Source organism: Centruroides sculpturatus, unplaced genomic scaffold, assembly GCF_000671375.1.
Source record: "Centruroides sculpturatus isolate CEXI.00-Female unplaced genomic scaffold, Cexi_2.0 scaffold446, whole genome shotgun sequence".
In the NCBI taxonomy this organism is placed as follows: domain Eukaryota; kingdom Metazoa; phylum Arthropoda; class Arachnida; order Scorpiones; family Buthidae; genus Centruroides; species Centruroides sculpturatus.
Window position 1 is genome coordinate 363,693 of NW_019384813.1, and position 13,968 is coordinate 377,660.

Consider the following 13,968-nt stretch of genomic DNA (forward strand, 5'->3'; position numbering starts at 1 on the left):
CCAATCACAGCCCGACACGTGTGAAGTTTACGTACTACGGCTGTTTGAAAGATTTTCTTCCATAAAATTAATCGATTCTAGAAAAATAAAGGCGCACATGAAGATGTTGTATGTATAAAAATAAGAGTTTACATTCCACGTACAGTTATTTTTAATGATATAATTGTTGATTTTCCAGTAATATAGTATAAATTCTTTCCCTCTAGAATTATATGCAAATGCTTAAATAGTTTGAATGTTAAAAGTTTGACGTTTGCAAAAAAAAAAAAACTATTGTCGTAATAAATTATTGATCTCGTCCATTCTCAATAAATTTTCTAAGAATTGTGGTAGCAAGAAGCAGCATTGTTTATATGTATGAAGTTCCTACTAGTAGTTCAATTTCCCATTTTTATTGACAAGTAACACTCAAAATTCTTAAGCAGAAGAGGTCAAAAATGCTAATCTTACAGAAAATGTCACAAGTGTGCATCTTGCCATAAATACCACCTACGTGCAACTCAGAAGGAATTTTGCAGTTGGTGCACGAGGTCCTTCAAACTCACAGGATAGCAATTCAATCTCCGAATTACTTCCAATAAAATTTTTCCACAAATAAATTCTCTGCTTCTGTTTAATGACCTTTGAATATTTTTTATCAAACCACTTAAGGAATCTCTATTTCACATAGTTCTAGTTCATTTAACACAACTAAATTCTGGTAAAAAGAAAATTCTATATCCTGACTGGGAATTTAATGACTTCGATATCTTTAGGTGACAATCAAAAAGAGGATAATTAAAAATTGATTTTGGCGCAGGATTTTTACACACATACCTAATGCATTCGTTATCTTATTTCCCATTGCATGCATTCAATAACCAATCTTTTAAATGGCATGTTTATAATAAAAGAAATGAAATTGTACAACAAAAATGTAATAATAATAAAATTGGTTGTGTTTATAATTCTAATATGTAAAAATATACAACTGTTTAGAAATAAAATAACTATTGGTGGATTAACTTGTGACAATGTAACAGTTTCAATTTAATGCAGTCAAATTATTTATTTGTTCACAAAATTTACAAAACTACACTTTAATCAAAACAAAAAAACTTTTTGTATTTTCTTGTATTTTATCATATTCCTGAGTGGGCAGAACTGCATTAAATGAAATCATTTCTACAGAAATTAAATCATAAATTACAATTTGTGTTAAAGCTTTCATCATAAATAATTAAAATTTGTTTTAAATATAATTCAACCGTTGAGAAATTGCTGCACTTATTTTAAAAAGCTTGTTCCCATAGTAAATGATACTTATGGTGATATATCTTTTTCTTTTGGAGTTTTCACATAATCCTGTTTTGCCTATTCTATACACTAAGTAGATTCGGCTTTTTTCCTCTCTTTTGAGCAATATAAACATATGTATGTCTCGTAACAAACTTATGTACACAACTGTTTATTTAACACTATCCGAAATGTAGTCGTTTCCATTGGTGGATAGCACTTGAGATTGCGGGTCATCCTCGACGCTTTCTGGAAGATCAACGCAGCTTTCCAGATTTTCACACAGGCGCTGACGATTTATCCTTGGCATGTCAGAATTCTGAAGTTCTCCTATCCTCGAGGTCTCTTCAGCAGTATCCAGCACATCCGAAGCAGGCTCTTCAGAACAAAATGGATTACTGTCGGTCTTGTCTGCCGCAGTCTCTGGCACCAGCATGGGCATGCGACTGGCAATGTTCTCTGCCACTTTTTGCCTCTCTCTGCGAGTTGGTGTTGAGGCTTTACTTTCTAAATAGAATAAAATCAAAATGTATAAAGGACATCAAAACAAAAATTTATTTTTATTGCTTACCTGCAATTTTTAATTTTTGTTGTAATTCCAAAATATACACTTCTTGTTGTTCCCATATTTTCTGAAGAGTAGCTATTTTTGAATCTTTAGCCTGCGAATAAATTAGCATATTGCAAAATTATCTTACACAAAACTACTAATTAAAATTGTACAGTGTACTTACATTTAAAATGTCCTGATGACATGACTTGGTCATTTCTAAAAGTTGTTTCTGTTCTGCCATAATTGTATTCTAAAAAAGGGAAAGGTTAATATAGCAACATTAAATAACTTCTAAGGTTTCTAGTCAAAAGAATTTGAGCTTACATTGTTAGCAATGGCAGTTTCTAATTGTGCATTTTTTGATTGATAATCTTCTAGAAGAATTGTTTTGGCTTCTAGTTTCTGTTTAAGTGCTAGAAAAACACACATTCATTGTCAAAGTGAATGTATAAATTAATTATACAAATATCTTTCATATCTGAATAAAAGCAGTCTAATGAAATTTTATATTAGATATACATAAGTTTCATGTAATGATAAAATCTAGAATAATACAAGTAATTTGAACATAAATATAAAAGTAAATTCTTAGTACAGTCAACCCCCCTATAACGCGGTAGATACGTTCCGCTTTATAAGAATTTTGCGTTGTAGGAATTCTCAAATACATGAGCCAATCACAGCCCGGCACGTGTGCAGTTTACGGACTATGGCTATTTGAAAGATTTTCTTCCATAAAATTAATCGATTCTAGACTAATTTCACTCAACATTTCCAAAACACGTATAATTTTTTGGGAATAATCTGTATAAACTATGCTATAAACAAAAAATTGTAGGATTACTTACTGAGTGTGCACCATTTGACCACGCCATTGCTTAAGCTTGTTTTCGTCACGGAGCAGCGAAAAATGATAAGTTATTTTTCTGCGAAAAATTTGTTGAACTTTGGAGACATCATTATTAGAAATAATTTTTATGACCGTTGAATAAGAAATGTTTTTTTCACAAGAAATGTATAAAATTACAGTACTGTATTAGACTTACAGTACCTAATTTAGGCCTATATACTGTACAGACGATAGTAAACTCAACTTACCCACCTAAACTCTCTGTAGCATGTAAGTAGTTCGGCTGCTCGTCCACTATTGGTCCAGATTCGACCAATCCTGTTGCAACACGAGTCGGTGATGACGTTTTACCGCATTTTACAAGTCTCTTTTAGCATCTTTATATGAATATGGTCTCAATTTTTTTGCCGCGATATACGAATCTGCATTATACGAACCTGTGTTATAGGGGGGGGGTCTACTGTATATCTTTCTTACACTACAGGAACACTAGTAAATACAAATAGAGTCAATCTTTCTATACGTGCTCTTTCCTAGCAAAAAATAAATTTTAAAAATTTACATAAACTAAACTGTTGTTCTTAACTTTATTGTTTTACAATTTCTGATATCCTGATTCCAGAAGGCTACTTTTAAGAAAACAAATTCACACATTTGTAGGCAGCAAAAGCCTGTAAAGATCAACTTCACTTATGCTATTGATTCTGCAGTGTGAAAAGGAACATAAGATTAATTTGAAAACAAATACAAAAATATCTTTAACATAATTTACATATAGTGATTTGCCATTCATCAGTTTTAATAACAAAAGGACATCCATAAAACAAAGTGCATTAATTTTGATCATTTATTCCATCAATGTATTTGTATTCTATTTCAACTAACTTTATTAATCATAACAAGAATAAAGTGTATTTGTGTTATGTGATAAATAATCAGTCAGTCCCCAACCTCCAGACAGGACCATTCACATGCATGATCAAAACTCATGCATTAAAAATGTTTTCAAGTTCAAACAAACAACTGCACTCTGTAATTGCACAATACAACAATTAAATGAAGTTTGCATCATCAGTGTCTGAAGAGCAAAAACAAAACTAGTATTCTACAGAATTTATATTATAACAATAATATATAAAAAGTAGCAATTTCTGTGTAAAGTTGATTTTATTTTTTATTGTAATACTTCTCCAGTACAATTTTCAATTTCTTTGAATGTAGGTGTTATCTGCACTTCATAAATCTTTATTAATAAATAAACATACTGAGTGTTAGTAGGTGATACCTTAACTTCCTTCTACTATTTAGATACTACAGATTCAAACTGTTATGACTGAAGGCCCAGGACTGAATCCAGATGGGCAAAAATCCACAGGATGGAAACAACAAAGAAAAAATTAAACAATACTGCATTATATTATAGTATCTACATGCAGCAAACGATTTAAATGTATGTATTTGTATGTGATATAATGTAGGTTTATGCATAATTTTGGAAACTATCCGATCAATTATATTTAACTTAAAATGGAAGTCCTAGAACAGTTGTTAGTCAGATGCTATTTATATACTGATTTTGTTGATTAAAGAAAAAAAAAATTAAATGTTTAGTCAGAAAAGTAATTATACCTATAAAACAAATGATAAAAATCCAATTTTGATATAAAACTAAGTAACAAAATACTAATTTCTTTAGTTTTTAGTAGTATATATTTTACACTATACTAGAATTAATTATCTTGCTTGCATGTCCAGTTTACAGTGGGTACGAGATTTAAACTTCAATTCATTTCTAAATTGTTTAAAATTGTTAATAGATGACAATGCTAACTATATTAAGCATAAATTCTAATCATTAATTTCTGTTTAGCCTAAATAAATTTGTAAAGAATTTGGTACCTAACAGCTATTTCATTCAACAGAAATTCATTCCTATGAGAATTGAATATCAAGATTAAGGTTTACAATTGGCACTGTATACAATGTGTTGAAAGATTAGTTTCCAATTAAAAATATAGTTGCCTGAAATAAAGTATATGCAGTTTAATGATGGGGATATATTCCAAGAAATGTCATAAAACAAACATTATAGTATAATTAGATAAACCTTATATGGTGTAGTCTACTACTCATATAGGCTTTGTGTAATATGTATAAGTATTTATGTATTTAAATAAAAAAGTTACAGGTAGCTACAAATTTCTCAGCTCAATTACAATCTTTTGAGATTTCCATCATTACATGACACACATCTGTAAAAGATTTTTGGCATTCAAATATGATTCCTTACATTCTAAACATTCTATTTATCTAAACAATTAGATGCTTTTATTCTTTTTCAAACAAACTAACTTTATTCTCGGAACCACAATCAAAATTACTTTATATTTTCTTATATATATATAACCTTAAAATAAAAATTAAGATCAATGCTAGTCCATTCACTGTTGGTTTTTCCATAACTGAGTGAAAGAGTGACTGGCTACATAGCCTTAATGCGCTAACATATGTCATTGATAAATCAAATCATTGCAAAAAATAAATATAATAATTTCCTTTAGGAAACTGACTTGCATTTATTTTGACTTTCTTGAAGTTATATTTAAAGAATAAAAATAAACTTTATTGTTTCCATTAGAATATAATTAAATTTTCATGAAAAATCTGAGCTTTTTCAAAACTTTCAAAAATTCTCTGTATTAATATTATAATATTACTTTATAAAAGATTAGCTTTCCTTCCACCTGTTTTTGATAATTATCTAAACAGAATTTCATAAGATCATTAAATTATTTTCCAATTGTGCAGCTGATTATAAAATTTCAGTGTGTAGTAAAACCTGTTTAAATGGAATGTAACAGTACCAGCCAGAATTTTCTATTTTGGCATGTTTTCTGTGTTATAAAGAGAGATGTTTTTTATTAATATAGAAAAAGAGGATATTAACAATTGTAAAGTTAAACTAACATAAAACTTAGAATTTTTATTCAAAAATTACTCATACATTACAATAGTAGTTAGTCTTAAAAATTAATTTTTGTTGTTATTCTTCAAGTTAATAATACAGTACTGAATTTTGATTATTCTCAGAATTTTCTCATTTGGCATTTGTTGTTTTCATTTGTCTAGCTAAGCCTAAGAATGCACATGCAATTTAGTCTCAAAAATGAAAGGCACAGTTTTTAATATGAATGTCCACACAAGCTGTCAAATAATCACAGCAATTAAAAAAAAAATGAATGAGACCTAATTTTAGCCTAGGAATTCACGGTGATTTTCTGTTGTGCGACTAAAACTTGCAAGTGTGTTCTTAGGCTAATAAGAACTGTGAGAAGCATTTCATCCTAAAGTATTTGCTGTAATTTGATAAGTTTTATTTATGAAAGAATGTAAAGACATCAAATTAATTTTATTTTTATAACTGCTTTTAAAACTTTTACTGTATGTTGCTCTTTCCAAACATAATGTGTACTTTTTAATATTCTATATTCCCAAAGAGTGAGTTAATTATAGGCTTACCATAGTATACTGTTTTGAGCAGGACATTGTACATTGTTTTGCTCTGTCCCAGCTATTCTGCCATTCTAGCAAAATTTTCACTTTTTGTCTGTTTTTGAAATAAAAAGTTAGCACTCTAGTTTATTTATTAAACACATTTGTATATTGTATTTTAAGCTTGTGATTTTGTCAAAATGTTTATTCTGTATTGACAAGGGTCATAAATTGGAATGTATGCTGCTGAATAAGATGCCTGAATGGCAAGAAATACAAAATAGTTTCATTGAATTTACAAAACACGTTACACAAACATAACACATGAAATTCAATTATTTGATTGATGGACACTAATAAAGTCAATAATAAAAATCATTTTTAGAAACGGAATGAAGAAAAATTCAATATAGCTGACAGACGATGGGTAAACCATACAGTTGAACCTGTATCTCAAAATTTATTTTTTTCCCTGCATTTTCAGTCTAAATTCATTATATTTTTCATGTTTATATCAAATAATTTTCTCCCAAAACCTGTTTATCTCAAATTATGGACTAAAGTGTCAATTACAATTCCAAAGCTTGGCAACTACCTTTTGATAGCATAAATTGTAGTTGAGAAACATCTCTTGCTATACATACAGTACATAGAAATAAGACTGATTGGCTATAAATTTGATTTGGCTTGTTTGTTTACAGCAGGGGTCGCCAAAGTGGTCGATATCGACCCCCAGGGGTCAATGCAACATCATTGGGGGGTCGACGCGGCTAAGGGGTCGATGCTGCTAAGGGGTCACAACCTTTTTTTTTTTTTTTGCTTATACAGAGATCACAACGTTTTTTTTGCTCATACACTTACACTTGTAATAAAACTTTACGGTGGGGTCAATGTGAGGTTTTGGAAAGTGGTTGGGGGTCGACGGTTAGAAAAGTTTGGCGACCCCTGGTTTACAGCAACTTGACATATAGACAATCTGCTGAGGGGTTGGTGTCTCCGTGTCTCCTAGGAAAACTTTCTACGGGAAACTGGCTCCTATTTAGGTGTTACAAATATGAAGAAAACCCAGAAAACTCCAAATAGCCAGTCTGCTGGTGAGGCAAACTCATGACCAACTGCCAGTGTTCAGTGGTTTTTATCCACTCTGCCACTGGTGGGCTAAGGCTGTGAGTTTTGCTTGTTCTAATTGGTTGAAGAAAGGCATTAGAAACTATTGACAAGCAATTTGTGTTAAGGTATGCCAAAAATGTTTTATTTATACCAAATATAGATATGTGCTGTACTTGCTATTGTATTAATAAAATACTGTACCACAAATAAAGCCTACTACAGTTTACCGTGTAGGAGTTACTATACCTCAAAACCTGTATCTAAAATTTTTTTTCTCGTTTCTGTGAGATTTGAGATACAGATTCAACTGTATTTAATGAAATGCACAAAAATGATCTTGAATTCCAGGATTTTAATCAATTGATTGAATTAGTCCTTTATTTTTCAGAACTACAGCTTCAGCAGAAAGAATATTTTCACTTGCAAATTTTCTATGGTCAAAAGAGAATTAGGAATTAAATATTGAAGCCATAAAAGTAACACTAATTATAAGACTAAGCAATAATGTTTTAAGTGACTTACAATGCAATAAGTTTTATGATAAAATTGCTAAAACTTAGAATAAGTTCTGGTTACTAGCAATTTAAAGTTTAAAAAGTTAAAATTTAGTTGCTGGTTATACTAAAAAAATCCACTTTACTCAGATTATATTATGCAATTGGTACCCAAAAATTTTCCTTCTCCATGTTACAGGTTTTATAATAGTATTTTATATAGCAAATTGTACTATTCCAAGATTTATTTTCTGTTTAGGCAGGTTTCCATTTTGTAGACTGTCCATTTTAGACAGATTTTAGTGTATAAGGTTGTTTAAAATATCTAAATATATAAAATTACTTGTTCTGACTGACTGATTGATTCATCATCACCCAGAGCAAACCACTGAACCTAAAGAGGTGAAATTTTGTATACCATTAGGGTACGTCATGAAAATGCACACTAAGAAGGGATTTTTCAAAATTTCCCCTGCAGGGGAGAGGGAGAGGATTAAGGCTTAACCCAAAAAACGGCTTCTACTGTACTATTTTAGATGCAATTTTTTGTTTTCAACTACATTTAGTCTTCATTCAGTACTTAGGTGTATTAAATTGATAACATTTCAGACATTGTTATAAATATTTTTATATACAGTAGAGCATCGATTATCTGACCCCCGATTAACCGTCACGTCGGTTAACCGACCGTTCTAGTCAGCAAATTCAAATGTCCGCTAGTGATGTGGCGCTACAACATTTGGCAACTTTTTGGCTACAACATATGTCTTGGCTACTTTAATAGTATTTTTACGTGTTTTAGCTGGCAACATGGCTCGACCATGAAAGGGAGCCAGTATTTAAACGAGGCTTAATTTTCTAATTTTTAATGATACAATAGCAACAATTATTATTTTAAAAAAATTTTTGTTAGGCTTAACATCAATGAAAATTCAACGCGAAGTAGGTTAATAGCGATATACTAATATACTAATTACATGAGATATACTAATAATGTATTTTTTCATATTTTTTGGTTATCCGTTTTTTCAGTTATCTGACCAACCCCAGTCCCCAACTGAGTCGGATAATCGATGCTCTACTGTACTTTGATTTTTTAACCAAATGTTCGAACCGTTTTAAATTCGAATTTGTTATTGCATATTGGTTTATTTATAGAATGATTGTAAATGTTCCAGAAAATTGATCAAATTGAAAATAGTTTGTTTGATTCTCAGAGGTATATAACAATTACAACAGTTGTTGAAATACTGAATATAAATGGGGTTTGCTTGCAAAATCTGCAGGTGCAAAGTTGTGAGTAACAGCTAGTTATTATATACTTCAAAATTATAAACCAAAATTTTATGTATGAAAATATTTTTTGCATACCAGATATTTCAGATAGAGCAGATGCTTTCCACATTGCATCTTCAGCAGCAATTACTGGAGATGGTTGTAAGCTCTCAATCCTTTCTCTGAAGTGTTGATTCATTTCTCCCAGCAAAACAACCTGTTTTGACAGCCATTTTGCCTCCTCTTCTAATTTTTGACATCTATTTACTTGTCTGAATGCAGAATCTAACTCTAATTTTGTTTCTGTTAACTGACTGTAAACTTTTCTTAATTCCTAAAAATTACATAAAAAATTTTTCTAAAGTTATAAAATATCAAGCGAAACAAAACAGAATCTTTTTCTTACACATCGTAAAACTTCATTTTCTTGCTTCTGTTGGATTAATTGCTCATCTATTTTAGAATTTATTTCTTTTAAAGCTATATTATTGTGTGTCAATTCCCTAATATAAAACAAAATTATTCAATAAAGATTAATATTTTAGTTTAGTTTAGTGTATTCAAAGATTTTGTTAGAAATTTTCAAAAAAATGTTAATAAAAAAAGCAATCAACAATCACCTGAGTCTTTTATTTAGTTCTTCAAACTTTTGTTCTTTTGCATCTTGTTGTTTAAGATACAAATTGGACAATTTATTAATCTCATTTTCTAGATCTTGGATTTTTCTTTCTTGCAACTGAAGTTGGTCTTTCTTTACAAAAGTAAACATTCAGAATTTCTGTATTAACTGTACTATGTGAATTTATTAAAATTATAATTAAAAAGTTACCATTGCCCCATTTTGTTCTTCTAACATCCACGCTCTCTTGGCCTTTCCCAGGAGTCTTCTATTACGTTCAGCATGAATCTCTCTCTTGTTTCTTTCAAACAGTAATTGGTTATGTAATAATAAAACTTGTCCCCGTAAGATACGTAATACATCAGCTGGGGGTTGACCTTTTATATATGATAAATTAAAATCATCAATTTTTTAAAAATTTATTAAGACATTATACAACTTCTTACCTCCAAAATGTGTCCAATCAGTGCCAATGGTGCTCGTTAATGGGACATTTAGTTCTTTCATATAGACATCATTTCCTAATTGTAAATGACGATCTAATATTTCAGGAGGTGAAAGAGTAGTGTAGAAAGGTCTTTCTCCATAAAACTGCCTACCTTCTACCTGGCCCATCATAGTCTTAGGTTTCTGAATAAAAATATTTTCTGTATACTCTCTTACATACATAGGTTGGGAATAGCTTAGACCTTCTAAAGCAAAAGGAAACAAATGACTATAAGGAGGTGATGATATAGTAACTGTAGTATTTTCACAACTAGTTTGGCTAGAGGATTTAGTATTCTGTACAGGAATAAATGAATATGCATTTTTTTCTTCTATTTTAGTAATATTTTCAGATATATCATTTATAGGCTTACTTAAATATGAATTATCTGTTGTATTAAACAGAGTTGTATCTTGTACTGAATTTTTGTTGTGAATAAACTGAGTTACATTATCAATAGATTTCTTTAAATAAGGTTTGTCAATAACTTGAGATCCAATATTTTCTTGCTGTATTATATTATAAAAACTAGAGTTTTTACTACTATTTTCTTTTTTTCTAATTAGCTGCTGTAATTCTCGTATATCTGGACAGGAGAGAAATTTCTTTTTTGTTTGATGATTAAATTCAAATTCATTGAAAATTTCTATTGGTGGTGGGCCGTGATGACTGAGAAAGCGGAGACGATTGGCATTTCTAACAAATTTTTGCATATTTACACCATCTTTGACATTAGTTTCTACTTCCTCCTCTTGCGATTGGTTACTCAGATGAGTATTATCTGAGGTGGATAATTCACAGGGAGTCTGGGGTTCATCTGTAAGTTTTTGAGTTGTACTGAAAAATGGGGTATCGTGGCCCACATCCTCATTGCATGATGGATATTGATATTTTGAATTTGACACTATTGCCAAAACTTCTTCATCGATAATTTCTGAAAATTAAAATTAAATATTTACTAATTTACTTACGAAGACAGAAATCTCACTAACTTAACATTTTAATATCAAGACAGAAATTAAAATAAGATACTTGCCTTCCTCTCTTGCTTCTTCTGCTTGACTAACATCAGGCAAACTGGATTTTGAACTATCTGCATTTGGTGTCAGCTGTTCTTCGGACTGACTATTATCCATAGAATTTATTTCTATATTCACATCAACTTCTTCGGAACTGCCAGTAATAGAGTTAACTGACACTAGAAAACAAAACAGAGAATAATTAAATGACAATTAAATTTTTTATCCTATTTTATAATAGTGATTACCATTTCCTTGATTTTTTCTAGATGAAGCTTCTAAAGAATCAATCATAGAAGCTTCCTAAAAATAAAATGCTTAAAATTATATATTAAAAACAACAAATTTAAATCAAATTTTAATAATATTTTACCTCTGGTTTGGCTTCTATGGCAACATCTAAAGGTGGACTTTCTCCTACTTTGGTTGCAGATGGCAGAGTGACTAGTCCTTCAAAGTTAAAAAAAAAAAATTCTAAAATCATTCAAAATTTGGAGAAAAAGATAATTGCAAGGAATTTCTCTGAAGAATATTTACAATAATTATATATTGCAGATTATGCCAACTGCTATAAAAATACCAATTAACAGATTATGCCAACAGCTAGAAAAATACCAATATTCTTTAAAGTTAGTTTATACATCACCAACACATGTTGGTGATGTATAAGCTAACATTAAAGAATAAATTCAAAGATTAATTATGTAGATGTCTTCTATGTAAGGATTGTTGGTTTAATAAAATGGAGTTTGAGATATGTTTCCAACTTCTCTGCAGTAACTAAACAATTGGTTTAGTTAGATCAGCAATTCCCAACTTGTGTTCAATGTAACACTAGAGCCCTTCCAATAAAATTAGTTTTTGAGCTTTAATTAATCATTTATATTTTAATAAATTTTTCATTCATATTTTAAAGTTTCAAAAATTATTAATATTCTGTAGGAAAAAGAGATCTAAGCACAGGCACCGCTCAGCTCACATTTGTGAAAAATAAAATCCATTGAGTCTAATGGTCAAAGAATCAAATCATATATTTCATTCTTTCCCGAGTATTTTGATTTTTATATTTGAAAATTAAAGTATTCATTCTTATCAAAGGAACTGATACCTAAGGCTGGCAATACTTGAGTGTTCACTTAATGATTAAAAAAAATGCACGCATTCGATTGTCCCATTAGTTGAGATCCTACGCATCTGCAGATAGAATCCTTTAAAAACTTTTTATCAACTTGAAAAAAGTTCCATGATTGAAATAAGTTGAGAATTGCTGAGTTACATATATTTAAATAAAATTTTTAACTGCTTTATCTCATTCACATCAAAGAAGGATCAACATATTTTCTAACTCTCAACAAATTTAAGGCAGGATTTTGATGCTGAACTTGAATACACTGAAATCCATATAAGACTGTAATGCATTTAGAATTCATATGACTGAGATGAATTGTGATGTGTAAATGCATTTCATTCTAAACTGAATATTGTTTTGTTTCCTGTATAATCTAAATTTTATCTTATGAAATTGTTTATTTAAAATGCAATAGCTATGATCTACTATTTTATAAATTATTATTTTACATACGTAATTTAAAATAAATCATTAAATTAAGAAAGTAAAATTATAAAATAAAAATTTCTTTCTATAAATTAATTGATTAATTTTAATAATAAATCCAAACTTTATTAAAAATTCAGTTATAAAGAACCAAACAATTAACTCTCAAATTTTCTTATTACAATAAAGAAATTTATTTTAAATAAGAAAAAATAAATAAATAAAAAGTTTTGTTTTAATAAATTTTTAAAAATTAATTAAACAACAAAATTTATTTCTATTACTTTAAAACAACGATTTTCATTTTCTATATTCATACTTTAGGTTATAATTACTCTTCTTGTTTTAAAAACAAGTGAACAAAAGTATGTTAAATAGGAACCAAAACAATCTATATTTAGAGCTAATTTATTTTCAACTTCTGCTTCTCAGATGTGTTTGAGATAAAGAGAATAGAATAATTATTCTCTCACACTTAGTTTTATGTTACGTAATTACAAAAATAAATTTTGGAAACATCATCATTTTGGAAAATTTTATTAAAAATGATATTTTTAATAAAATTTTATCAAAAATGTCTTATATTTATTATTTTATAAATTAAGTTCAGGCAGCATAAAATAAAAAAAATATATATATTCTAAAACTGCTCTTCAGAATAAGCATTTTTAGTTCATCTTAGCACACACAGTCTTGGTGCCATCAATGATATAAACTTAATATTTATAGAAATTAGTAGATAATTTTTTTAATATAAATTTGCTATAGAAATTCATAAAATACTGTTTTAAGATTAATTATTCATACTAAATTTTAGGATTGATTAAAAATTAAAATTTTTATGAAGAAAACTTTCTATGGAGGTGAATAGTTATAGGATATGTTCATAAAGTCGAATGACTTAAACGAAAATAACATCATTTTCTTATTTTGTTACACTTTGTGAACGATTCATTTATAACTAAATGGCTGTTTCTAAAATTGAAGATATGAATGTTGCTAAAGCAGCCTTATCCAAAATATTTTTCTTAGATTGCTAAGGGTGGACAGTTATTCCTATCATTTCACCTTTTAATTCACAGTTTAAACACTCGAGTAGATTTAGAAACATCAATATTGTTGGCCGCCATTTTCTTAATGAAGTGAACTAACTTTTCCTTTCTAACAAAGTTTACAAAGGAAGAGTTAGTTCACTTCATTAAGAAACATCATCACTGCAGAGTATTCTGACTGAGCAAG

The 13,968-nt window shown here is 29.3% G+C and overlaps 1 protein-coding gene across 1 annotated transcript in view; it reads right to left on the bottom strand.

Moving 5' to 3' along the window:
* Positions 1-803: 803 nt before the first annotated feature.
* The window catches only part of LOC111629796, a 34,108-nt gene continuing 20,943 nt past the window's right edge, over positions 804-13,968 (bottom strand). Inside the window, exons 18-29 of the mRNA XM_023373704.1 lie at positions 11,548-11,624; positions 11,423-11,477; positions 11,192-11,353; positions 10,115-11,089; positions 9,879-10,045; positions 9,670-9,800; positions 9,456-9,552; positions 9,146-9,383; positions 2,153-2,241; positions 2,010-2,078; positions 1,847-1,937; positions 804-1,782 (exon numbers count right to left, since the gene is read on the bottom strand). Of these exons, the coding sequence (XP_023229472.1) occupies positions 1,448-1,782; positions 1,847-1,937; positions 2,010-2,078; positions 2,153-2,241; positions 9,146-9,383; positions 9,456-9,552; positions 9,670-9,800; positions 9,879-10,045; positions 10,115-11,089; positions 11,192-11,353; positions 11,423-11,477; positions 11,548-11,624 (2,486 nt within the window). The 3' untranslated portion in view covers positions 804-1,447. The remainder of the gene's footprint in view (positions 1,783-1,846; positions 1,938-2,009; positions 2,079-2,152; positions 2,242-9,145; positions 9,384-9,455; positions 9,553-9,669; positions 9,801-9,878; positions 10,046-10,114; positions 11,090-11,191; positions 11,354-11,422; positions 11,478-11,547; positions 11,625-13,968) is intronic.